This window comes from Barbus barbus (assembly GCF_936440315.1).
Source record: "Barbus barbus genome assembly, chromosome: 11".
Classification (NCBI taxonomy): Eukaryota; Metazoa; Chordata; class Actinopteri; order Cypriniformes; family Cyprinidae; genus Barbus; species Barbus barbus.
In genome coordinates this window covers 23,568,288-23,595,882 of record NC_136739.1, presented here as the reverse complement: position 1 = coordinate 23,595,882, position 27,595 = coordinate 23,568,288, and the positions used below count along the sequence as shown (strand labels likewise).

At 35.6% G+C, this 27,595-nt stretch overlaps 1 protein-coding gene across 1 annotated transcript in view; it reads right to left on the bottom strand.

The window, feature by feature from the left end:
• The window catches only part of LOC306876901 (low-density lipoprotein receptor-related protein 1B-like), a gene marked incomplete at its 5' end in the record, with an annotated part of 297,950 nt that overhangs the window by 120,398 nt on the left and 149,957 nt on the right, over nucleotides 1-27,595 (bottom strand). The window contains 10 exons of the mRNA XM_079428350.1: nucleotides 5,277-5,477; nucleotides 7,708-7,887; nucleotides 12,445-12,615; nucleotides 13,913-13,993; nucleotides 18,297-18,413; nucleotides 20,089-20,214; nucleotides 21,393-21,533; nucleotides 22,778-22,900; nucleotides 24,812-25,001; nucleotides 25,818-26,037. Coding sequence (XP_079284476.1) covers nucleotides 5,277-5,477; nucleotides 7,708-7,887; nucleotides 12,445-12,615; nucleotides 13,913-13,993; nucleotides 18,297-18,413; nucleotides 20,089-20,214; nucleotides 21,393-21,533; nucleotides 22,778-22,900; nucleotides 24,812-25,001; nucleotides 25,818-26,037 — 1,550 coding nt within the window. The remainder of the gene's footprint in view (nucleotides 1-5,276; nucleotides 5,478-7,707; nucleotides 7,888-12,444; nucleotides 12,616-13,912; nucleotides 13,994-18,296; nucleotides 18,414-20,088; nucleotides 20,215-21,392; nucleotides 21,534-22,777; nucleotides 22,901-24,811; nucleotides 25,002-25,817; nucleotides 26,038-27,595) is intronic.

Genomic DNA, 27,595 nt, shown 5'->3' with positions numbered 1-27,595 from the left:
GTGTTGTTGTAATGATGTGTGCTCTGACATTATCAAGTAGGCTATATCATCAAATCACACACAGAGTGCACACACGTTGATTTATTAATGTATTAAACAATTCCAGGCATTCTAAATTGTAGACGGCAAAAATGCTTCTGTATGTTTTTTATATTTATATAATATAGTTAACTTCTATATCTACATCACACAAAAAGTACCGTTTTTCTGCAGATATCAGCATGAACACATTTAATAATCATTTCATACAAGTCCAGTAAGCAATAAGTGACTTGCATTTTAGACGTATTGCTTGTTTTTGCTGAATTTTGCCAAAGAAAATAGTTCCAAACAAAGATCACAGCACTGTTTTGCGTCTCTGAGCAATAGACGGTGTACTTATTGAATGAATCCGCTTTTTGAACGAATCGGTTGAATAAATGATTCAGTGATTCGCTCATTAACACAGTCAAATGCTCTGTTCCTGAATGAATCAGCCGTTTGAATGAATCGGTTGAATCTCAATGACTCACTCATTAATGGTCACTTTCTGTCCCCAAAGTCTTTGCTGTCTCCTACTAGCGGTTTTAATTTCACATTTTGACTATTTTTTTTTCATGTTTTAAATTATTTCAAATATCAGTATTCAATGTTTTATGTTAAAAACACAACATTAGGCCTATTTATGCATCTGTAACTGCAGTTTAAATGCATCCATGTCCCCTCTGAGATACATTAAACTGTGTAAATAAATACATCTTAATGCTATTTCAGATGCAGATTCCAGAAATGTTTTCTTATGTTGGAATGAAAGACACTAAGTACTGGATGAAGTGCTTCTTATTCTTACCCAAAAATACAAAATGGAAGAAAGAGTTAAAACTGAACACAATCTTGCTACTAAAGCTGTATGAATATTTGCTTCTTTTCCATTTTGCATTTATTTGTACTTTTACTTTCAATACTTAAGTACGTTTAAGATTTTAAAAAATACTTTTCGTACTTAAGTACAATAAATATCATATACTTTAAGACTTTTACTTTTTAGTAATATTCTAAACGAAGTCTAGAACTTCTACCAAAGTCATTTTTTGGTAAGATACACACACAGGATGCCTTATGCTTTTAAAGTTTCATCCAAGGAGTTAACAAATTTGACTAAGTTTACAGTTTATTTAATGCTATACTATGGGAAACTGTGATCATCTGATCAACAAGTTATCATGTCTCTTCCCTTTCTCCCTCAAACACACAGGCACACACACAGGATGTCATAACTATATAGGCCTATAGTTTTAGGATTCATCAGTGTGGATTATAGTTTTATTATATTAATTAATTACACTTTTTAGAAGTTTTTAATTTGTCAACTCTCACTCTTTCCTACCTATTATTATATGGCTTTAGTGCTATTATGGAATAGGAGCTGCTATACATATTCAAGAGCGTGCAAAGATGGGTAGTTTTTTGTCCCAGTCCAGCCCTGATTCTGACCTAATCAACATCACCAGCCAAGTGTATCACAATAATAAAGAATTACTTTATTCATGAGGCAGATTCAATGAGAAACCACATGTCTGAATTATGACCGACGTCAGCCACTGCACAGGCCAAACAAACTCATTCAAGGTGGAAAATGGATTTTTCTTAAGTTTAAAACTGGGTCTCTGATACATCATCTCTTTTCAAAACAGACAAACTCCGGTACTCTTAGACTCTCATCTCTAATGGATAAGCTTTTTCCTTTTATCGAAGCACCTGGTCCTTTTTACGGGAGAAAGACAAAGGGGAAGGAACTCACAGCTTGCAAGGTCTTTTTGCCTCTACTGATTACGATGATCCCCTCTGCGGCCGCTAGAGAGAATTGAATTTTCTTCACAGGGGGCCCTGAAGTCTATATGGAGTTGAAGAATAGCTGCTTCCCAAAGGTCACAAATGGCATTGAGTCCTGCTGCGCTGGTCTGAGTCAGGCAGTCACCTCAAGGTCCACTAGCACAATTTAATTGGCAATAAGAGGCCCAAGCCAAACGCAGGTCTAGTCAGACAGATAATGTCCTCAGAACATGAGCGGTGGGCTCCCATGGGCGGCTGCTGGCAATGCACTGAAAGTCACTGAAATGTTTGTCTAGTCCCATTCTGAGAGAATTATACATCGGTGGCTCTCAGGAGACACTTTCCCAAGTGAGGGCTTCAGAGGCAAACAGATCCTCATGTTTAGCTCTCATTCAGACGGGCTTCGTGTTTTCTTGTGCTGGTAGCTTACAGAGCATGTATTGGCTTTCCATTACACTCGCTCAAGGACGCAACTCAAAGAGATGATTCAAGTAGCCCCGAGGGACATGCCGTGTGGGCATAAACACAGTATTATCAAAATCTTTTCACCCATGGAGAGGTAAACACAATACAAATTGATTTGTATGAGTCCAAATCTATATAGCTCAGGTATTTTATTCTGATTGGTTAGTTACAGTTTTTCATGGTTTGGCTTCCTGTGTATTGATAGAATTACTCCTCATGACTAGAAAAGTGGGCGCACGGTCGTTTCAACTCAAAACTTGGAATTTATCAATATGGACGTGAGCAGTGGCTAAGCTCAAATCTCACGTCTGGTCTCAGCTCATGTATGCAAGCTTTTTTAGCCTGAACTTGCACGCAGCATATAAATCTGGCGGAGAACTGTACATTACAACTTTAAAACATTACATCATTTTGTTCATTTAGGTTATTTTCCTGACTGACAACCGAAGCTCATTAGTCGATCACTGACCAGTAAGATTAGAATGTCTTTTGTTTTTTTGTTTTATTCAGGGCTTTAGCTTTATATGCGCGAATAGCAGCGTAAACCACAGACCATGAGGATTCACACATCGTCGCATCACGTACCTGCAGCGCTTCTGTGAAAGGAGAAAAACAGAAATTAAGTCTATAAAAGGAATAAAATAAATAGGACTACACAAAATATATAATAGGCTATATGCCTAATATAATTAACATATACAAAAAGGAAAAAAACTGCAACAAGTAGCCTATAGGCTACGCTCGTTTTTGTGAAACTCTTAATGCACTGTATTTCTTTTCTTTATATCTTTATTTGATTTAATCCATCTGATCGCACAGGTACCTCACGCACACACAAACAACATTAGTTCTAGCGTTGCCTGACATGTCAGCCATTCATCATCAAACTAAAATGCAGTCAACCAAACATAAAAGTTTATTTACACTGTTTAATTTAAAAGGCCCGCTGTAAAATCAACATGGAGCGTCCAAAAAAAATGTTTTGCTCATGTGAAGGATTTTACACGGATATTAGAACATGAGTGAAGTATAAAGCCTTATTTAGGCTACATAATGAAAGCTTGTGAGCCCAATGCCATTTCAGGTTTGCTTGTATGCTGTGTCTAATGAATGCCACTATAGTCTATTATGTGTTTTATTTTCTAGTTTAATATATAATTTTATTGCTACTTATTTTTCATTCTTGTTCTGTTCTAAATACCGTTAAATTAAAAATATTTGTTGTAGAGTGAGGGGAACTAAATAGGCTATAATGTACATTTACCAGTATTTTAATATTATAAAATATAATAATATTATAAAATTACATAAATTAATGTAGCCTAATTGTTTGCAATTACAAGGTTAATGGGTGTTTTTGGAGTTAGATCAATTTCTCTTTAATGAGATTACTTCCTCCTTTTGACCGGCTTTCGTTTCTCCATATCGTAAACTCTAGGGGCGAGGCTTCTAAACCGGGGTGTTTTTAGGGGCGTGATATTCAAATAAGATTTGTTTTCTGCCGCCACATTTATCAACGTGCGATCATTCGTACGATAAGATTGGCGGCATATGAATGTTTCAGGAATCACACGTGAACTCTGTCGTAAGTTGATTTGTGCGTATGGAACTGCGCTCGTTTCTACATTAGATTGACAAATGAGGCCCAAGGTGTAGCGAATAAGGCTGGGGATGCAAGCATTATGAACCCAGTGATAAACATGCACTCTGACACTTGCATTGATTAAAGACCAAATTAATTAAAAAAATCACAATTTTGTCTGTTCCCTCTGAAGACAAAAAATACCTTTAGCAGACATTCACAGTAATGTATACAAATTTTGTCTAACTTTTTCTGCACTCTGCCACGGAAAGCCATGCTTTACAGCAGTGTTGTTACTGTTAACTAAAACTGAAACCATTAAACATAGTTTTTGTTTGATTAAAATAAAAATTAAATGTGAATATTACACGAAAAACTAATGCCTTGTCAAAGTTAATAAAAAAAATAAGTAGTTTAAGTTGAAGCACTAAAATTGCAAAAATATTAAATTAAAATTAAAAAGAAATTAAAGCTACCCTGTATATGGAAGTATCAATAACAACAACAATAATAATAATAATAATAATAATAAAAGCCCATATCAAAATTACTGAAACTTTAATTTAAAACATATAGGCCTGGTTTTACAGACACAGAAACTTTAATTTAAAACACATAGGCCCGGTTTCACAGACACGGCTTAGACTAAACCAGGATTAGGACATTTTTAAGTATTTTTTTTTAAACATGCTTAGAAAAAAACATTACTGGTGTGCATCTTGAGACAAAACAAAGACACTGATATATTTTAAGATCAGTCAGTGCAAGTTTATTTCAGTTGAAACGGCTCAGACTTACATTTAAGTCTAGGACTAGGCTTAAGCCTTGTCTGTGAAACTGGGGGACTTTTAATAAATACTATAATAATATATAAATAACACTAATATCACACTATTTTACAGCAATTTTTATAAAGGAGGTTCTTAAATTAAACTCATAAAACCACTGTAAAGCTTATTTTGCTAATATGACAAAAGACAATGTATTGGAAATAATTTGCAATGATAAATAATAACATAACACATACTACAAATACACTGAAAAAATATATTTTTCAAAGTTGTAAATAAAACAAAGATTGTAAATTTCAGTACATTTAACGTGTTACTTGCCATTTCTTTCTAATTCACTAGCAATTTCTGAGAGAAAATGGTTTCTAGACCACATTTTTTTCACTGTAATAATAATTGGAATTAATCATTCTTCTGCAAAGTAATACAGTTCCTTACCCTAACTGCAGTCTGTTTACAGTTGCCAAGCAACATAGGCACACTAATGTAGAATTAGCAGTCACAGGTGCAAATTTATTCGGTATGGCTCATCCAATCAAAATTTAGAGTTGAAATGATTCATATTTTATCAAATCTTGAAGCAATACAGCAGATGAGCCTCTTATCAAAGCCTTGCATGCACTCACCACAGAAAGGACCCTCATCGGAACGGTCAGCACAGTCATATCTCCCGTCGCAGATCTTGTTGGGGGGCAGGCAGGTGCTGGAGTCATTAGCACAGGGCTGAGTGGGGGGCTTACAGACGGAGGACTCACACGATTCTTCATCCGAGCGGTCTTCACAGTCATTGTCGCCATCACACACCCAACTCTTGCTGATACACTTCCCTTGGGACACAACATTCAGTCAGACCGCTATATAAATCAAATTGTCAGGCTTAACTTGTTGTTTGTAGGTGAGCATGAAGATAAATCTGGGTAAATTTTAAAAGGTGGCAGAACGTCAAACTGGCATGACGTCAGATGAATACAGAAGCTTCAGCTCATGTAACCCTCAGAGACCCACTGCAACTTTTTTTAAACCTTTTTATTATTAAACATTTATTTTTCACACAGTGGAGCTCATTCATTAAATTAAAGATGCTAGATTTCAAATTGTTTTTAATTTAGACAAATAACACTTTATAAAGTAACAGAGGGCTGCCGAGATACTGAACATACTGAAGTTTCAGGCTTCTAGCTCACTGGGAAAGCTTTTATAAAGGTCAACACAACTGCACTAGAGTCCTATATATTAACAAGGGATCAGCACAGAGTATGAATACCTCAGGCTCATGAGGGTTCAGAGGGTGTTAGAGAGATGCTTTGAGATGAATACATCCAAATTTCAGCCTCCAAGCTTCCTGTGAAGGCTTCATTCAAAGGTTTGGGGTCTGTAAGAATTTTGTTTTTAATGTTTTTGTCTCTGGCAAACCAAGACTGCATTTACTTAATCAAAAATCAAAATGACTTGATCATAGTCAACATTTGAAGTGGATCAAAACCTTTCATCAAAGTTGCCCTAAAATCTAATATATATATTTGACACATTTCTCCAAACTCAGGTCACTGTTCTCATAGTTAACATAGTGATCTGAACACATTGTAATTGTCCTAAACAGATTGTACCTTTTCATTAATTTCATACAAACTGTAATATTTTTATTAACTGCTTAATATTTTCCTGGAAATCATGTTACTGTCTTTGCAGGATTGTTTGATGAATAGAAAGTTCAAAAGAGCATAATTCATTTGAAACAGAAATAGTTTGAAACATTATACATGTATTTACTGTCTCTTTTGAACATTTAAAGTGCATCCTTGCTGAATAAAGGTATTAATAAAAAAAAAAAAAATAAAAAAAAAAAAACTTACTGCCTCCAAACTTTTGAACAGTGTACTTGTATACTTTGCAAAATTGAAAACCCAGGATTGAAAAACAGTGCACGGCAGTCAGGTTTCCTTGTGTTCAGTCTACCTTCATGATCAGATAAACAGGTGAACACACTTTAGTCTGTTTCTGAGCCTGTCAAAATGATATGGGATTTGGCATTCGGTGTGCGGTGTGCGGTGCAGTGGTCTGGAAAGAGTGTACGCTGCTGCTTTTTAGCACATTTTTGACATCAAAAGGAATAGGAACAAAACAACAAACAATTCTTGAGCTCTTTTATGGCTTGGCTGTAGATGTCTTTTCAAGGCAATCATTTACAATTAGGGCAACTGCTACATCAAAAAGCCCCATGTTGATTGATTTCACTATGGTCTGAGTGGAGAAAAAACTTCTGATAGATACAAATTACACCAAATATGTTCAAAAGAAACACAGAAAGATGAATTCTGCACATAACACTTTTTGTGTAGAGGTGAGATATGTAATTTTTTCCAATACATTCAATACGTTCTTCTACCGCAGCTTAATATGCAGAAAAAAATTGCAAGTAAGCTACAATATTTGTGCACTTATTTCTTAATAAGTGCAAACACTTTTTCTCTGTGGCATTAGGAAAAATGTACTCTGTTTTTTCCAGCATCCAGTCCAACACAGAAACATTGACTTAACCAGTGCTGCAAATTAGGGACCGGACTGTCAGTTTGACTGACCAATAGCAAACTGAGGAGTGTTTGTGAAACCTTCAGGGGTCTAAATTTTGCATTTGTTAATGCTAGCGGCACAGTAATTTCCTACCTCACCTTTTTAGTTTAATGTCATAGCTAACTCTGAATATGGAACAATGACGCTGCTCCCAAAATACACCTTACTGTGAAGTACAAATCATTCCAGCTCAGCCGTTCTTCATAAATACGAATTCTAAAATATAGAGATATTGCAAAGGATTGCACCATGTAACGAAAAACAGGCTGGATTTATCATCCGACTCAATTTGCAAGAGGCAAAGATAACTGAAAGCTCAAGGATGGCATTGTGGTATAAAATATCACCCGCTGCTTCACAGAATTTAACAGTTTTGATATATGTTATACAGAACACAAGGAGAAAATATAGCTGTAGGTCAGTGCATGAAATAAATGTAAGGTTAGAACAGACTAACTGGTTTTGAGGAACACCTGGTAGGCTTACCTGAGCTTTTGCAGGTAAACTTTGCCTGGGGATCACACATTCTCTTGACGCCTTTGCAGTTTGTTTCATCACTGCCATCTTCGCAGTCCTTATCCCCATCACAGCGCCAGCGCTCGGGGATGCAGGTCCCATCAGCACGGCAGTGAAACTCCTCTCCACTGCATTCCACAGGAGGCAAAGCTGGACATGACACAAAAAACTGAGATTGATCCTGGGCTATTCTGATTCCCAAACAAATGACTATAATTGGTTATTTTTAGTGAATCAAACACAAATAGTTTGACCAGGTCCTGAACTGTAATGAGTCGGTTCTTTTTAGTAAATAAAACATACACAGAGCGACCAGTGTAGTTTTTTTAGTGTATGAAGAAATATTAAGCATGACCAGTGTAGTCCAGTTCCAAGCCAAATGACTCGAATGAGTTGGAACTTTTTAGTGAATCAAACACGCACAGCATGACCAGTGTATTTCAATTCCGGCACAAAAGACTTGAATGAATGAATCAGACATGTACAGTGTGATCAGAACTCCAATTCCTTAGTTGACTATTTTTAGTGAATCAAACACATACACCACTTCCTGAACAAAAGACTCTAATGAGTCACTTCATATTTGTGAATAGAACACAGAGTGTGGCAAGTGCAGTCCAATTCTCTAATAAATTATAATAATCAGTTCTTTTTAGTGACTCAAACACATATAGAGCCAGTAATTCTGTCCATTTAATTAACAAACGATCTTAATGAATTGGTTCATTTTTAATGAATAAAGCACATACAACGTGACCAGTGTAGTTCTAGTCTCGCGTAGCCAGACCTTCAGACTGACGGCTGAAGGTCTGGAATAGATGGTAGCTTTCATTGGCCAATGCCCGCCTATGAGGCCGTTTGACCGACATGTCAAACAACCAATCACAGTTCGTTTCGTTCAGCGTCACGTTTCGGGGCGTGGAAATGTCGCCACAATAACAGACTGGTGTGTAAAACTCTCGGACGTATTTTAAAGATTCTGTGCCGCGAACTTTAAATATTTCACATACTTTTGAAAATCCAGCATTTAGTTGATCCTGATAAGCATTTGTCATCACATTTGTAAACACGACGGCTTTATTCTTTCGTGAGGGGTTTTGGCATCATGGCATCTTTGTTTCCAGGCGGAATGTTAAAGAACGAGACACACGTCTCCCGGAAATCCTCTATAATTCAACCAATCCAACGACGACTTTGACACTCCTGAAGTGTTTCCAGATAAGTGTGCCATATGCATCAGACGTTTAGCCAATGTTCTGTGGGCGTGACGTCTGAGGCTGAGACTAGTGTAGTTCCATCACCAAACAAATGACTCTAATAAAACTATTTTTTAGTGAATCAAACACAAACAGTCGACCAGTGTAGTCCAATTCCAGGACAAATTATTTTAAGTCAGTTATTCTAAGTGAATAAAACATTCAACTGCGAGATGGTGTAAATTAACTGAATTTATGCCACTTCTAATGGGGATTTTTTTTTTCTTTTTTTTTTAAATGATCAACTGCCAAAGGAAGAACACTTTTCTAGCAATATTTATTACTTAAAAGTACTAAAAGAATCAATAATGTCACAGCTAAGGATTAAAAATAGCAAGGTAAGTAGAAAAGACAAGTTTTTAAAGCTCACAGACGCTCTCACTTCAAACTACTTCAACCAGCATTAATAATGTTAAACTGGCAGAGTTTTATCAAGCATACTTCAAGATTTCCACTTGTCATGTTAATAAATATTTAAATATTCTCTCCGACACTGGCAAAGACTTTAAGTGTCTGTGCGCTTCAACGCAAAGGACAGGGTCAAGGTTTTCTTCAAGAGTAAGACAAGCACAAAAGAAAGCCTTTTTTTCTTGTTGCTTGCCTCAAGTTTCTGATTCATTCTGAACCCTGACAATTGACAGGAGTTAAATACATACTTCAAAAGTGTGTTTAAATACCAAACCCACCTCAATCCCCTGCCTGCCATCAAACAAACAAATGGCCTACTAAAACAAAGACAGCTGGTAGCATCACGAACCCTTAAAGACTAAAGGGCCCCCTTCTTTGCTTAAGGCTTATGCTGAGAGTTACCAATGTCTCCTCCACTTTACTCTTACAGAGCATGTGTTACACAATGATCTGAGCCCTGCGCTGGGAGGATATGAGTCGGACAAACCCTCAGAGACGGACAGGAGCTGACGACCTCCGTCAGGAGCCTGTTTGATGAATGGCTCCAACATTTCTGTGACAAGCTGGTGAGCTGAAATCATCGGAGGACTCGGCCTCAGCTTTCAGAGGTAATTACAGCAGATTAAAAGATTCAAATCTGTAAAGTGGTTCCCTAGTGAGCTTAGATGAGATTAGATCTGTCAAGTGAAGAAAAAGAGGGAAAGTTTTAAACTTGTGTTCCTCAAATTAGGGACATTGCACCAAGGCAATTACAAGCAAGACTGACTTGATCACTATCGTTCGGTTCTTTATTAGTCTGCTAATTAGTCGTGTTAAACAGATTCTCTGGGAACCACTCGGTAAGTTGGTTAAGTTGTTTGTGTACAGAAACAAACTCAAATGCATTTTTAGTTCATGTAACAGTGAAATTTGACCTCTCTAAACGCTTTTGATTACTCTGATGCTTTTAAGTACCGGTAATGCTGTAAAGACAATATTTCTGAATCGTCAAGGTCAAAACTTTTTTTATTTTCCACAATTTCAAATTCAGTTATAATGGCATATTGGGCGATATCTCACTGTATGATTACAGTTTAACAGTGATGTGATTTTCAGTCTGCTGCAGGCATATTGCTCAGATCCTTTGCTATATACTATAATGCCATTTATGCCTCGTTTGTATTTTACCATAATTTCTGTCATGGAAACTCTCTTAAGAGTACAGAGACTTGCTACTGCCAATATATCCCAAGACGTGCCACTGTGAACATGAGAGAAATACTGCTGCTGCACTCATAACATGTATGAAATAACCCCCATATATAATAGGAGTGCAAATCGGATGGTTCGTCACAATATGATACAATAATGATTCTCATACGCAGCGATACGATATTTGCAGATACTTCAAAAAATTCTACCATACGATTATGATTCGATTCGATACAGGAATATATCGATCGATATATCGATACCTATTTTAAACAAACATCTACATTTTTATAAACTCACAAATGTAGCCAAAATATATAACATGAACATTTATCAGACATTTTCACATCCTGTACCTCAATTGGGACATTCACAACAAAAAAACAGTCCTACGCTTTTTTTTTTTTTTTTTATAATAAAGAAAATAAACAGTTGGAAACAACAATTCTGTCTGCTATGGGCTCAGTGCTAAAAAATCCTTTCTACAGATAACCAAATCACAAGCAATAGCAGAAAATAAATACAATAGAACAAATACACAAGTTCAATAAACAATGCTTTTTAGTTTTTTCAGCTCAGCCTAAAATAAATTTTCACGCGGCTGTCTGTGTGCGTGTGCTTCAGATGTGTGCGCAAAAAAAATTTCACACAGCGCTCGATTGTTCTGCCAACAATCCCGAGTCTTTTATGCTCACCTTGTGCCTTCGGACAGTCCTTATATCGAGTCCTGATACGTGATTTTAAACGAGAATGCACGCATTGGTGGCATAGATGGACATTATGTGAAAATGTGGACAGTGCAAAAATAATGGTGCCTATTTATACTACAGATATCGATATTTTACACATGGCATCGATGCATCGTATTGTCAGACATCGTTTCGATGTATCGATCCATATCGATGAATCGTTACTCCCCTAATATATACCATATATGAAATCACTCCATAGCAGATCTATACAGGTGGAGCTGGGGAATGTTTGCTGGGGAGGGTTTCTGATGTTGCAACTGCTACAGCAAGCACTAGCTGAGTATATAAATGTTGAGTAGCAAGCTCATTGGCTGCTGATACGAAAATAAATCAATCTGCTGCGGCATGTGAATAACGATGTCATTATGTCAGATTGAGTTAGAACCTGAACCTGATTAGTAAGATCACACTGCGCCAAAGTCCCTTTTAAGGAAAGTCCGTTCACTCGGCCGCCATATATGCAACGCCTCCGGACAGCTCAAACAAGACCAAGTCCTATCTAAATGAATGGGGAATCCTGAAATCTCAAAAACTGCCCACTGAACTTGCGATTAGATTACATATTTCAAATCAGCAACAAAATCTGAAATGAGCTGCCCCGTTATTGTTTCTTATGCTCAAATAGCGTTTAAAAACTTATTTTTCAGGCTAGACCAGCCAACGCGCATGCGTAGCTCAAACGCACTTATGACTGCGCATGCACATTGGCTGCTCTAGGCTCCGGTTTCTATGGGAACCGGAGCTTCTAATGGCTGATCCAGTGATGCAATGACTTTACCAATCAACGACTGGCTCTTTTATTTAGAAGGCGGGACTATCCCGCCATATTGCACATTGCACTTTCACCCATTCATAAGTATAGGAGTGAACCATCTTTGTTTGGGGCCTTCATACAAGTTTTTAAAAATGGATGCATTTTTGAATTTAAAAACGGTGCTCACAGAAGATGAAGTTAAAAATATGAACACACGCATAATGTGCAAAATATCTGACACATAATATGTATACTAACCAAAAATAACAGCCACGTGGTCCATGCCAAAAGAAAAAACAAAACAAAGAATATAGGCAAAGACAAAGAGAGAACTGTGATGTCCTACCAGGGGCAACACCAGCACAAGTCACATTTTCATCACTGAAGTCCCCGCAGTCATTGTCCCCATCACAGGCCCAGTGGTCTGGGATACACCGGCCACTAGTGCACTTATACTGCCCATTAGCACAGGAGTGGACACAGCCCGCCTCATCACTGTTGTCTCCACAGTCATCATCTACACTCACAAACACAGTACAGTCACACAGAATTAGTATCATGCAGAATAACTTTATTCATTACAACAGAAAACTTGTGATAGGCTCATGTAGACATACAATACCATTTGAATATTTTGGTAGTGTATTTTTTATGTTTTCTAAAATAAGTCTTTTATGCACACCAAGCCTTTTGTTATTCGATAAAAAATACAGTAAAGTTTAAAATAACTGTTTTCTATTTCAATATATTAAAAAAGGTCATGTATTTCTGTGATGGCAAAGCTGAATTTTACTCCAGTAATGGCTGCTAAACCTTCAGAAACCATTCTATAATGAATGCTGCTTAATGTTTTTGTGAAAAACATGGTAAGTTTTGTCCCCCCAAGGATTCTTTGGTGAATATAAATGACAAAAGAAAATAATTTATTTGAAATACACATCTTTTGTAACATTATACAGGTCTTTGTCACTTTTGATCAATTTAATGCATCCTTGAATTAAATAAAAATATGAATTTCTTAAAAAAAAATAAAAAAAGACTAACTTCTGAACAGCAGTGTATATGGTAGGGTGTTTTTCATCATGTATTGTCGCACAAATTGTGTTGCTCCATCAAAATACAATAAAAAATAAATAGATTTTATGATCGTCATACACTTTAGTACCAGAAAATGGCACTTTTTCCTTTAGGGGGTCTTTAAACCTGTTGTGCCTCATGCTTTGTTGCACAATACTAGGAACTGAAATGATAAAACAGAGGACAGCACCACAGGAGATTTTCAAACAAGAGTCTTCAGGGCATCGAATTACGCCAAGCCTCATTTTGTGCTGAAAAATCAGCAAGGTATCCGAAGGCCCTGACCCTGGATAAGAAAAACTGCCTTCATATGCTGACCTTGGCTGAATGCTCTCATTTGAGGACAAAAAAGAGGAGATTGAAAGAAATAAGAAAAACAGATATAAAAAGAGCAAGTTTTATTGTTGTTGATGATCGAGTGCTGCACGCAGGCAATAATGTATTGCAGACTTTGAGGGCCAGCAATAAATTGTAGAGGTCGTTATTTTACACCCTCCTTGATCTGAAATGGAGATATTTCAGATAAAATAATCTGTGAATATTTAATGGTTATTAATGTGATTAATTTCTTGTGCGACAAAAAAGACTGGACAGTAGGATCAATGGACCTAATTGAATTAAAGTGCCGGGCTTTCTTTTAGCAGCTCCTGAGAAAATAGGCTAATACATCATCGTGTTAAATGGAAGAGCAAGTAAACCAAATGGTAAAGTATTTTCTTACTTCTGGATACACTCACCTGAGTCACAATGCCACTTCATGCTAATGCACCTCCCGTTAGCGCAGCTGAACTGGCTGAGAGCTTCGCAGGTAGGGAACGCTGTGAGCGGAAAGAAAAACCGTGAGAAACGTTTGCCGTGATGCTTGAACCCCGTCCAATAAATCACTGTCTCTTTGATACACTGGAGAAGAGAAGCCATTTTTCATTTAGCTTTTAGCTTAGAAAAATTGCAAAAGAAGTTTGTCCTGGCACATATTGCCCTGTCATGCTAATAGATTAAATTTGGAGGCTCTTTTGTCTTTAGGAAATTTCATAGTTTCTTGCAAGTTTGGGGGCGAGCTTAAATCGGTAACTATTCTCTTGCAGTGCACTGCATTTAATTTTTTTACACAAATCATACCACTGGGGTTTCGTACCAGTATTGCAGAAAACGAAACATACTGAAGGTCATGTGAAATGTCACAGTGAATTATAGCCATTTTCTTGCTAAGGTTAATGAAAATAAATCACAAACAAAGGGAAAACGAGACCTCACAGATGCAGTGGAAAACAGTCAGAGGCAATAAGAGCTCGCCAGGAAGCAATAACACACCAGCGATGAGATAGCACGGTTTGTGTGCTTTATTACAGAGTTGATGTAAAGATATCAAAAGGTTATTGTTTCGGCAATATGAATTACTGCAGGTTTTGCTATTAACCCGTGAATCACGATGTCTTCAGTGAAAATTTACTTTTTTTTAAGATAAAGATTAGTTTATGGAAAAAACACTGATGTATTTACAAGTTCTTTGATGAATGCAATCTGCACAAGCTCATAAGTATCTTGTTTTGTACCGCGTTAAACCTTTTTGTGAATACATCAGCACTCATATGCGTACAGGAAAAGTGACATGACACGCAGTGAAGGAACAACATCTGTTTATCTTTAAAGTGTCTCTCAGCTCAGTCAAGAAACCTCCACACAGTCTACCAGGTAGTATGCGTATATCCACAGATGATACCATTTTCAATTTATCAATGGTAATTATAAGCGTGTGATCGTGCATTTGCTTTTAGTCAATGTTTTTTGATGCTTCTGTTCGGTAAGTCATATGTTAAATATTCTCATGTCTTCTAGCAGTACTTGATTGTGGACTATGCTCTGACATGAAAGTATTATTATGGGTACAGTAATCATACAAACAGTCTACACAACCAATATATATTTTGAACATGAACATGGATAGTTCCCTTGGAGCATCTTAGGCTTAAGTGCTGTTTTAATGGGCACAATGTTAATAGCTCATGACTCATAGCTTGAAGGGACTGAATGAACAAGCTTCTTGTTATAGAATAGATCACGGTTCATACATTTACATATAAGTGCTAAGAATGTGTTTTAATCAAGACAATCCTCCCTGCCTCTCTCTCTCTCTTTATTTATTCATTTATTTATGAGTGTAGCGTCAAGAACAACATGCATGAAAATTTGCGCTTTGGACACTTTAAAATTAAACATATTTATGTTCCTTCATTTCAGAACAATTAAAGAGTTGTCAAAAGATGGCCATATTTATAATAATTGGCTTGAAACGTGTGAAAATGAATGCTAAATTTAGCAACTATTGCTTGAATATGTGCATAGGCATCATTCACTGTTTTTTAAAAGCGATTTTGCTCTACTGGGTGACATCTCCAAAACACCAACAGCTGTAAACTGAGCATGTGAGATTTCAGAAATAACAGATCCCATGGGTTTCCCAGAGAAAATTACTTTTAGAGAAATGTACTTTTCCCCTCACAAATAAAACCTTTTCCGGCACAAATAAGAATTCTTAGAAGTCAGTGGAAAGCACTTCTTTCAAAATGTTGCTAATCTAGGAGAGGACTGTTACAAGTCAAGATTACAGGTGAGTCAACAAATAAAAGAAAAAATAATTGTGTTTGAACATTTATTCCCAGAACATGTTTCGGTTATTGTTGACAGGAGTAAATCATACTTCTAAATTTAACAACAGAGTGTTCCAGTCCCCTGACTTTGGCAATTACTACTTTCAACATCCAGTTTTCACAATAGATCAGGTTCAACAACAAGCAGTGAGACTGCAGGGGTAATAACTCTGCCCACTGAAATTTGATTTGAAGGGGGGGAAAAAATCACTTATATGAATCTTTGCAGTAGACAGTGGTAGTTCAAGTTCATATCTCTTAGATTATAAAACAATCATATTGATTTCAAGATCACCAGAGTTGCTGTCCAATAATGGAAATAGAAGCAGTATTTTTTTTTTAAATATAGTCCCACTTTCAAAACATCGAATTACTAGATAAGACATGATCCTATTCATCCATCAACAGTTATTGTTACTCTTCTTCCCTTCAAATGAAAAGTGTAGCAACTACAGCAACACTGAGACAAAGGGCTTACAAATATTATTTTTTAAATATTAAAATATATATGAATATTATTACAAATTATATGTTCTTTTATATACATATTTATTACATAAATATCAATATATCAATTTGATTTATACAATTTAATAATTTTACACGTTGATTAATTTGATAGTAAATTTCCACATTTTGCTTCTTTTGAATGAGTTGTGCCAAACCAGACACATTATATGGCACATCACAGTCAAAAATTCCAAAAAGAACCATAGCGTATCATAACGTTGTTCGTAATTTTGAAATGAAATTCAAAAGAGCTATTACAAATGACAATGCATCTTATTTTAAGGTCAAGTTTATACCAAAACTTTTTATTTTTTAACTTTTTTATGTTAGTGATAGTTAATACCAAAACTGCCACAGCTATACTGTTAAACCAATATTCGTGGTAGGAAAAAAATATTTTTTGAAAGCTGAGAATACTTCGAAAATGCCAATTAGCATACAGCAAGCTGAGCGTCACTGCGTTTCAGGTGTGTTGTGCGCAGTGCAGTTGTGAGAGGCAGTGCAGCTCCACGTCTTTCAGCCCAGCTTGATTACGATTAAGTGAAGTCAGGCGTACACTCTAATTACTGCTTACACTGGGAGTGTTTGTGCAAGAGCATACTGAGGCAGCCTAAGACACAGCGGAGGTAACCAAGACAATGGCACTTTGAGCAATTTGCAGCATTTGGTGACAGAACCCCAGAAAGTTACATTGTTAGCGCATAGCATGATAGAGAAATGGCAGAAGAATCAAAATTTCAATTTTGTGCTTGAGGGAGTAAAAATGGCAGGAAGAAGTAATATATATATACACTATTAAAATATGTATTTACACAGACCTTTTAATGTATATATCAATGCACAGAGACCCCAGGGAAACAATGCAACACATGCTCGAATGGTGATTTTTGTGCATAGTCAACAGAAAGCAGCACAAGTACCAATTTTCATGACATAGAGCTAGAGATGATATGACACTAACATGCATTCAAAAAAAAAAAAAAAGATTATATATATATATATTTTTTTTTTTTTTTTTTTTTTTTTTTTTTTTATTATAATTTTTTTTTTTGATTACCCCATTCTCATTATATATAGAAATTAATGAATAAATGAATAAATAAATAAACACCCATCAGCATTAAGAGAAATAAACTGAGTAGTTCCATAAAATTCATTTATAAATAACTATCATTAAGTTGTATAAGAAAAAAAAAAAAACCTCTTTACTTCCTTTCATAAGAACTGATGACAACATTTTTCTGAGATTGCTGAGCCTCTTCAAAGTGCTACCTATCTTACCCAGCATTCCCAGCATTCATGTGCTTCTTTGAATAGTCGTTTCACTGTGGGAGTTCACAGTGGTAACCTTCCAGGGTCATTTCCTCTCAAAGCCCTGTGGCATTTCTTTTCGTCTGCTTTCAGGGTATGGGATGTGGTTATGGTGAGCTTTTAACATCAGAGAATCTATGATTTGTATTACCACCACACTCTTAAAAGCTCCTGTATTTAAGTTTAATTCCTTTTTCCTTTCTGCTTCTAAAAGCACAGACTCGGGGGCTGGAGAAATGTACTTGGTTAGCATTGCTCTCGGTCCTGAACATTGACATGTAGATGTTTTTGGCACAATAATGTAAGAGTGGGCGGCAAAAATACACCTTTAGAGTAAAAGTTTTCTTCGAACTGGCAAGTGTTTTTAGAGAGACAAACTTACTATTTTAACCTGTCCACAAACAATCATTACAAATTACAGTATCTGCTACATTCTTACACTTCTTTTTCAGTTTGTTTTTAGTTTATTTGGTTGCAGAAACACATGTAATGGGGCCGAATTTGGTACAAGAAGAGGCACAGTGTTGGTGGAAAAGGGATAAGAGAGACTTGTCCTAAATAAAGCAGGTTAATGATGACAGCGCTGACAGATTCACCAGTTACACCACAGTCAAATTTGCCAAGCCAATTAGCTAGTAGGACAGTGACTCACCACAGGAAGTGGACTCGTCTGACATGTCTCCACAGTCATCATCTTGATCACAGCGCCATGCTTCTGGTACACAGCGGCCATTACCACAGGTGAACTGACCAGCCCGACACGGCTGGGCTAAAGACAAAACGATAAAGGAAACAAGATAATCTGATTATTCATGGCATTTAGAGGATTTAGTAGTGACCACATGAGGTATTAATCACAAAGAAAATAATATTTTTATTCTGATTCTATATAACGATTCTAGTATTTGTTTGTTTGCTTGTTTGGCCATTATGAGCAACAAAAACAAACAAAAAAATGTTTAGGAAATGTTTAGAGAACATAGAGCAATTTGTACTATTCGTGGAGAAACAAAACAAAAGTACTTAAACAAACAAACAAACAAACAAACAAACATCAACAGGAAGAAACTCCAATTAAAACATGTTTAGTTCTATAATTAAAATAAATAACAAAGTTAATAATAACTGATAACAAAGGGACAGAGGGGCTACCCGTCTTATCAGCATTTTTGTGCTGTTTCAAGACAAAACAAAACAAAACAAAACAAATTACCAGAACCATTATCAGAACCATTAACAGAAAAACAACAACAACAAAGGTTCTTTTCAAACACACACATAATTAAATGACCTCGCACCAGTTTTTACTGGCCATACTTTAAAAACACCTTTAAGAGCCAATCAGTTTAAGTCTAAGGATAATTTATTTAAGGTAGTTTAATCTCATGTGTGACTCCAGGAATTAGTTCCACCAAAAGGCAAGCATTTCATTCCTAGCTTACTGATCAAAATTGCACTGATACACCAGAGACTATTGTAGAGCCAGTTCAAGCAATTCTCTGCTTCAGATCATCTTGAATCATGAAATATTAAATCGCTTTAACATCTGCTATCAATTTCAGCTCCTCACTGATTCAGTATAATCACTTGTGTTCCACATCGCTTTGCTCTAACTGCTTCTGCCAATTCAACAAAGGTCTGAGCCGTCTCCGGCTGGAGGGTCAGCTTTATCAGAGGGATGTCAGACTGTTGACAGCATTTATCACATCTGTTCTTCCCTTCCACTGATCTTACAGCACTTAAACTAGTGAAAGAGTGTTAACTCCTGGAAACAGGCCAGGTGTTACTCGAGTTTGTAAAAAGAAGGTTGGGGAAAAGTGATTCTGACAATCCGCAGCGAGAAAGTTCACTTCATTGCACATACACACTTATCGATTATCATGCTCTTATAAGTAAGTAAGTTAATGCTCCTTGCCCTATTACAGTACCTGAGAAGGCAGCATGACTCTCTAACTCTCTAAACCATGTTTTAAAACATTTTTTTAATTTAATTGTATATATGATCTTAGAATTCATATTTTGCCACTTAAAACGTGAAAATATGCATGTAATTACTCTGTAATGCTGCCAAGACAATTTTCCAGCTGTATATTTTAATGAGAAAAAAAAAGATGTGCAGTGTAGGAATAACCACTGGCCAAAAACTAATTTTTGCGCATTACATTTTTGTGAAAATTCTTTAACAAAAAATAAAAAAATGTATATAGGTTGCCCAGTTATGCCACTTGATAATGTTATATGATGTTGATGATTAAATATGAATAATTAAATCATATACGTTTTAAGATTCTACAGTTATGTGACTCAAAGACAGGAAGACTAAGAAAAAAAAATTTAATCCTTCAAAGAGGATTAATACGTTTTATAATAAGTGACCCCGATGTATTACTGGCACATATTGGTGGATAGATCTGTTTAATATGTATGAGGGAGTCGAGCTCTACCTGAGCATGTTTTATTAGACTCATCTTCGTTATCTCCACAGTCATTGGCTCCATCACAAAGCCACCTTTTGGGAATGCAGCGATTATTGGGACACTTGAACTGGTCTACCGGGCAACTGTGGTTAGCTGGAAGGAACAACAGAAATAAAAAAATTCAGCGCATGTCAAACAGGAAATGTTTTGTTAAAAAAAAAATACATATTGTATCTAAGAATGTTAAAAAACATTTTCAACCACTTTTCTTACATGTTTTGTTATACTGCTAACAGCCCACTCTACATATTAGTTAATATGCATAATACTCTACTTTTGTTTTGACACAGCAGTTTTCATTGTGCTATTCATCTATTCTCTTGAGTTAGCTTCACATTTATCTCAAAAATATGCGTTTGCCCTCAGGCTTTTGAGTTTATTTAAAGTAGCGCCTTGTGTTTTCCTCTACTATTTGCTCTATTTAATAATAGAACCTGCTATTACTCATAACCCTGGATACTCAACGCGTCCCCAACAGACAATGAGTAACAGATGAAATGGAAAACCAGATTCGAGTGGGATCAGACAGTAAAGTTTCAGCCGTATTAAACTATAGGACATCCCAGTAGAGCAGAAAATTGATTTTGCAATTCTGATAATTCTGGCAGAACATCACGTTAAAGTATTTCTCATAGTGAAAAACGACTCAGCCCCCAACGTTTTAACATGGTGCTTATCTTATCGATTAGCTCATGAGATGATTGTGCAGTGGAATGCAGTGTGTGGGAGAACAATTTGATACTGCATCCGTTTTTCCCTGAGATGTCAATTAGCAACTTGTTAGATGATATGCAAACAGTCTGCTTGTTCAGATTTACATTTCTGTAGATGTCTTTATCCAGTGCAATTCAAGCTACAGTATACATTTTATCAGCAGATATATTTACTTATTATACAGCTGTCTGGAATTATTGCTTTTGGCTTGTCATTTGGGGCATTGTGAATTTTTTTTTTTTGCATAATGATCACTAAACTGTATACCGGACCACTGTATATACTAGATAAGACCATATTAAAAAAAACCTTAAGGTTTAAAATAAAAATTGTAACATTGTTGCAGTGTTCATCTTGTTACCAGGTTGGTACGGATGACATCTGTGATACCTGAACAGAATGGAAATTTTATATCGAGTGATACATCACAGACATATATGACACTGTGTGCATGCTAAATGACACAGCTTGAGGCCACAGAGGTTTGATGGTTCAGTAAAACAGACACAACAGTGATTATACGCTGCTGTCAGAAAGAAAGAAAACAAGATACATACAGCATATGTGGGCCTCCTCATCACTGCCATCTAAACAGTCATCATCTCCATCACAAATCCAATTGACTCGTATGCAGCGCCAGTTCCTGCACTGAAACTCATCATTTTTGCACCGCTGGGGCTCCTCTTGACCTGCAGAGTCTTCAGGAGAAGAAAAACTGAATTGTAGAAAAAGAACTTAAAAAAATATATAGTCAGTCACAGTGTAGGGTGATGTGGAGCTTGAGTTTAATACTACTAATAAAGCAACAAGATTGCTTTTTGAATTTATACTATTATACTCAAGCAACTTTTTCAAATAAATCAAGCGTGTTACTTCTCTCTTTATTATAACATTGCAACGTGACAAAAACTATTTAAAGCAGTATAAACTTCTATTCTGTCCATGTCTTTATTTGAGTAATTGATGGCTTCTATGGAAAACAAGGAGTGCAACAAAACAAAACAAAACAAAATTTAGATATGTATAATTTAAAAATCATTTCAAATAGTTTTAAAAATCCTAAATAATAATAATAAAAAAAAAACGTTAATACTATTTTATTCATGTTTAAAAGCAAAGATAAAATAAAATAACAAAACAGAATAAAAAAATGTAGCTTTTAAATTTCCCTTTAAAAAGAGCACTCACTTTATAAGTAAATTTTGATGACCAATGGCTGCCAGCAAAGGCACAGGTAATTGGATTCTTTGCCCAAAAGGTACTAACATATTGAGCTTTTCCATTCTTATTTTTTTTTTTTTTTTTTTTACATTAAACTAGTGCTGTCAAACGATTAATCACAATTAATTGCATCCAAAATAAAAGTTTTTGTTTACATTATATATGTATATGTACTGTGTATATTTATTATTTATATATAAATACACACACATACAACATATATTTGGAAAATATTTACGTTTATACATTTATGTATTCATATTCTTATATTATATATACATTTATTTAATATATAAACAACATATTTTTCTTAAAAGTAAAAAAAAATATGTTATGTTTATATATTAAATACATTTATATATAATATAAATTATAAGAATAAGAATATATTATTTATGTTATTTATATAATATAATAATGTAATACATATAATTATTAAATGTAATAAATATTATTTGTGTATAATGTATTTATTTATTAATGTATTTATTTATACATAATAAATAATATATTAAATAATTATAATAATCATAATTTTAAATATGACAACTTTATTTTGTCCATTTGAGAAATTTACTTATAATTTTATGTGATCATGAATGAATACACTAGTAAATTATTTATTTATTTATTTTTTAAATAACTCTCCTAGTCCTTTTAAGACTTCTTGTCCTATGTTTTTTTTTTTTTTTCTAAGGGGATGGCATTTAAAGCAGCCTACCAGAGCATGTGACATTATTCTTGTCCAGGTGCTGGTTGTCGGCACACGCACACACCCGGCCTCCCGGGACGGCCAAACAGAGGGTACCACAACCACCATAATTCACCCGGCAGGCATTGTCACCTAAAAAACAAACATAGGCCTAAACAACAGATATCTACAAATCTTCTTTCCCACTAGCACGACGGCTGTTTATGTGTTCATCCCTTTATGGCTTTTAGCAACGTCTCTCCTTGAAGCACAGAACATAAAGTTCTTCTTCACTGCCCACTCAGAACCAATTTCCTGCTCTTCTGGGATGCCAGTTGTACACGGGGGCATTATTTTTAATCACACGTCAAGTAAATTATGGGAAACAATGGAGAAGAGAGTCATTTGACACTCTTTTTCTTTCACAGACATAATTTGTTGTGTGGGCAATGACACCTACGATGGGGGAGGAGAGGAGAAAAACACAGTTTTGTGAGAAAACTGTCACTTACTAAGTTGAGGCATGGGGAAAATAATAAGGTTTCATTTAGAGAGGGGTTGAAAGGCATTGCCTGAACCAATAAGATAAAAACTGTTTTGTAATGGCCAATCTGTGGTACTCCAGCTAGGGAGCGGAAACACAATTAATCTTTCTCCTGACAAGAAGAAATTCCTCTTCTGCTGAGAACGTAGACCGTCAAAAAGCCCACATTTTCAGGCCAGGAAATTCATACATGACATAACGGCAGTTCCCCACCTTCTCCTGTCAGAAGTCTTGGTGTTACAAACGCTGTAAGTTCGATGTCAAGAGGAGAATATTTAAAACATGATACAAGTCTGCTGGTCCCAACTGCCTACATCGTCATTCTCAAAAGAGTGAGTCTCTCTGACAAGCAGCGTACTGTCTGCTCCCCTAAAACTTCATCGCCCTGAGGTAAGTAAGAGATGAAACATGTGGGAGCCGAACACACGGCTGCGTTCTCTGTGCCGCTCGTCTGCATGTGCAAGGGCCCCGCTGAGCAGCCTCCCTCCCTCTGCGTGTTGTGACTGGCAGTTATGAGGGAGGATGACAGTAATCATCCCTCCTTGCCTCAGACATCCACACAGAGTTAAACATTCTAAACAGAGCTTTAGCCCCCACTTCAGCGGATTAAACCCACCCACTCAACAGTACGGCTCCTACTCTGCAGTCGGGTCTATGCTAATCAAAGCTAAAGCCAGGAACATTTGTAATAACTGCACTGTGTGTAAAAATGTTGTTTATTATGAATTTTCTGAAAGAATGCACTACTGCATGTAATATGTGAAACATTTTTTCCACCATATTTAGTTTTTTGTCTATTTAATTCATGCATATTACAATTTGGTAAAATTAACCATTATGTACCAAAGTCCAATGCTGAGCATCATTCAGGAATGAATTGAAAAGCATCCAAAAAGTTTGGCTTTGGTAAGACTTTTTACTGTTTTTGAGTCTGAAGTCTCTTACGCTCAGCAAGGCATATATACATATATATATATATATATAAACATACAATTACATTTTCCTTTTACTTATTTCTTTTATTTTATATGTATTTATTTGTTATTTTGTAAAAATGTTAAAGTATTAACTGTCACATTTTATCTAATAAATGCATTCATGCTGTATTAATCTCTTTAAGAAGGGGAAAAAAACTAAAAAACTTACTAAGCCCAAGCTATGGAATGGTAGTGCACATTAATAAGCCAACAATATTTTTGCCATGGTAGAAGAACATTTAATTTTACAGAATGGTGTAATTTACTCAGAAGTCTTCAAAATGTTGAGACCATAAACAGAAGTCATCTACTCTGCTAACAATCAAAATTAGATTAATTTCTTAGAATTTTATTTCAGTAAATTCATCTTCATTCAATTGCATATCAAAATCCTCTGTGTTGTGGCCAATTCAATTTACATTCCAACTTACATGCATACATTAAAAGGGAAAAAGATAAATTCCAACCATTATTCAACAAAATATTGAAAAACGATGAAAAACGTATCATCTTAACTTTTCTTTAGAATTAAAATGACTTTACCCAGCTGGCTTTGTGCATCATATACTCGGAGCCCGAACAGAGGGGGCCGTTCACTCCTCAGCAGAGAGACTTCACCAGAGACCAGATCCAGCTGGAAGATGGAGGCGTTCATGTACTCCGTCCAGAAGATGGAATTTTGGTACTGTGCAATCCCAAACGGGTGATTGAGTTCCCTGCCACTGTACACAACCTACAGTGAATTGCAAAAAAACACATTACCATACACTGTTCTGACAACTGTGCGAGAGGATAAACCCTTTTTTTCCTCTTTAAAATCTCTTTTTTTTCTCCTACACAGCAATAGGATGAAATGTTTAAAAAGTGATGTTAACGATGTTCCAATGCTTCAAATATATGCCATCAACTCTCAAAATGCACTTTTCACTTTTTAAAATTTTTCGCTAAATTATTATCTGCGCTATGCAGTCAACATACATTTTATAGCTTTACATGTTTATTCTGTCAACGTTTGTCTCAATAATAGAGCTATTTAGTCATGCCGTCAATCCACAGGCCTATACAGGAAGCTAATTTTCCATGGGTTCCCTCAGGTATTTCTAATGGTTTTTTATAATAGTGGTTTTCGATCTGGAGTAAAATAAAGTTTGTGGTGAAATTTACAAGAAGATTCTTTCCCATTCTGCAAGCCAGACCTCAAATGTCAATTTTTAAATCACTGGCTGATTAAAAATATGAGTTTACATGCTTGATTAATTGTTGAGTTGTGGTCCTTATTAGTCAGCATTGCCATTGGAGTTGTAGCCAATATTAACAATTTATTAGAAACAAAATTCACATTTGAGGTAGGACTGTAGATAATTTGTACTGTATGTCACAGAACAAGAACAAGAGAAGTATTTTAAAGTAAATTATAAGGGAACCCATCTTAAATATTAATCCTCCTTCAGGTTTTAGGAAGCTCTGTCTCATTTGGTAACAAATAATCCCATTTGATTTCTATGATTTCTGAGCTAAGAAATAGCAACATTTGAGCAATTTCACTTACCATTCTGCCAGTCCCATTGAGGTAGATTCTCTCAATGTGATCATAATAGGCATCACACCAGTACATGGTACTGGTTCCATGGTCCAGAGTGAGTCCATTGGGCCAAAGCATGTTAGACGTGACAAATATGTCCCTGTTGGAACCATCCATCCAGGCTTTCTCTATTCTACCGATGCTGTCGTTCACCTCATCCTCTTCCCAATCTGTCCAGTACATCCAACTGCAACCAAAACCAGAACCCAGTCAGTGTAATCCATGAAAACAGCACTTTACTTTTCAAGCAGGCATGATTATCAATCACATCTTACTCACTAAGACAGGAAGTGTACAGTTGAAGCAGATTGAAACAAATTGCATTGAGGTAAAAATGTACATGGTTAACTGAACATAAACAAACTATGTTTTTTTTACACATTTCCTTTTCTGTGTTAGGCATAGACTTCTGTCAACATGAACTGTAACTCTCAATGGGTTATTGATATTTGAAAAGTGATTGGGTCAACGTTCTGACACGATCCTTTCCCTAGTAAGTGTGCTTAAGGGATTTGTTGCCTCTGAGCACTACTCAGCGGTCAACGAAAGCTCTTCTGTCTCATCAATGATAGAAGCTGTACTTCATGTGCACCACATAAAACAGAATTGGATAGAGGGCGAATCAAGCGCTCTCTGTCCCAGCGTGTTGGCTATGTGACCCCATGAATTATTCAGAAGGCAAACAGCATGCTCCAAGTCTCATCCTGCACTGTTCAGAATGTGACAACATGCAGGGTCTAACCAAAATGAGCAAAGATTACATGGCATTTTCCATGAGTAGAGCACAAAACAGGGCCTGAGGCTCTTTAAAAATGAAGTCTTATTATTATTTTTTACTTTTTCAACTAATGGTCAGTGAAAGAGGCGTTTAACCCTCAGAAAATGTTATATATAATATTTATAATATAACAGTACAAGTTTTAGGAGGTCAAACAACAAAAAAAAAAAAACTATATGACCATTTTTTTTGTTCAGGTCATTTTCTATGAGGATTTTATAAATGTTTAGCAATGAACACTGAAGAAAAAAAAGAAGAAAAGAAGAAAGTTTTTAATAGATTTATAAACAAGCATAAAAATTAATAGACTATTTATACAGTTTAAAAAACTACTAGGGTTGAAATTTAGCATAAATTAGTTGCTAACAAAATTATACTTCTCATAAATTAATGTAAACTTGTTTCATGATGCTTTACTTAAAATTTGGATTTAAACCACCTACATTTCATGCTAGATTAATTGCTTATGTCAGAAGACAGTTTATCAAATAATATTCCAATAATCCTCCAATCAATCAATCAATCAATCAATCAATCAATCAATCAATCAATCAATCAATCAATCAATCAATCAATCAATCAATCAATCAATCGTGCATCAAATGCTGTACAATAAATAAATAAATAACTGTCACACATACACTACAGTTCCAATGTTTGAGGTTGGTCAAATTTAATGTTTCTGAAATCATTTTAAAATTCCTTGTTTTTATAATTTTTATTTCCATGTTTTTATTGATTTTTAATGTCTATTTCGCTTTCTTTTATGTAAAGCACTTTGAATTACCACTGTGTATGAAATGTGCTATATAAATAAACGTGCCTTGCCTTGCCTTGAAAGAATGCTCAACACGATGGCATTTATTTGATCAAAAATGCAGTAAAAACAACAATGTTGTTTATGTTATATTAAATTATGTTATATACTGTAACTTTTAATCAATAATGTTATATACTGTAACTTTTA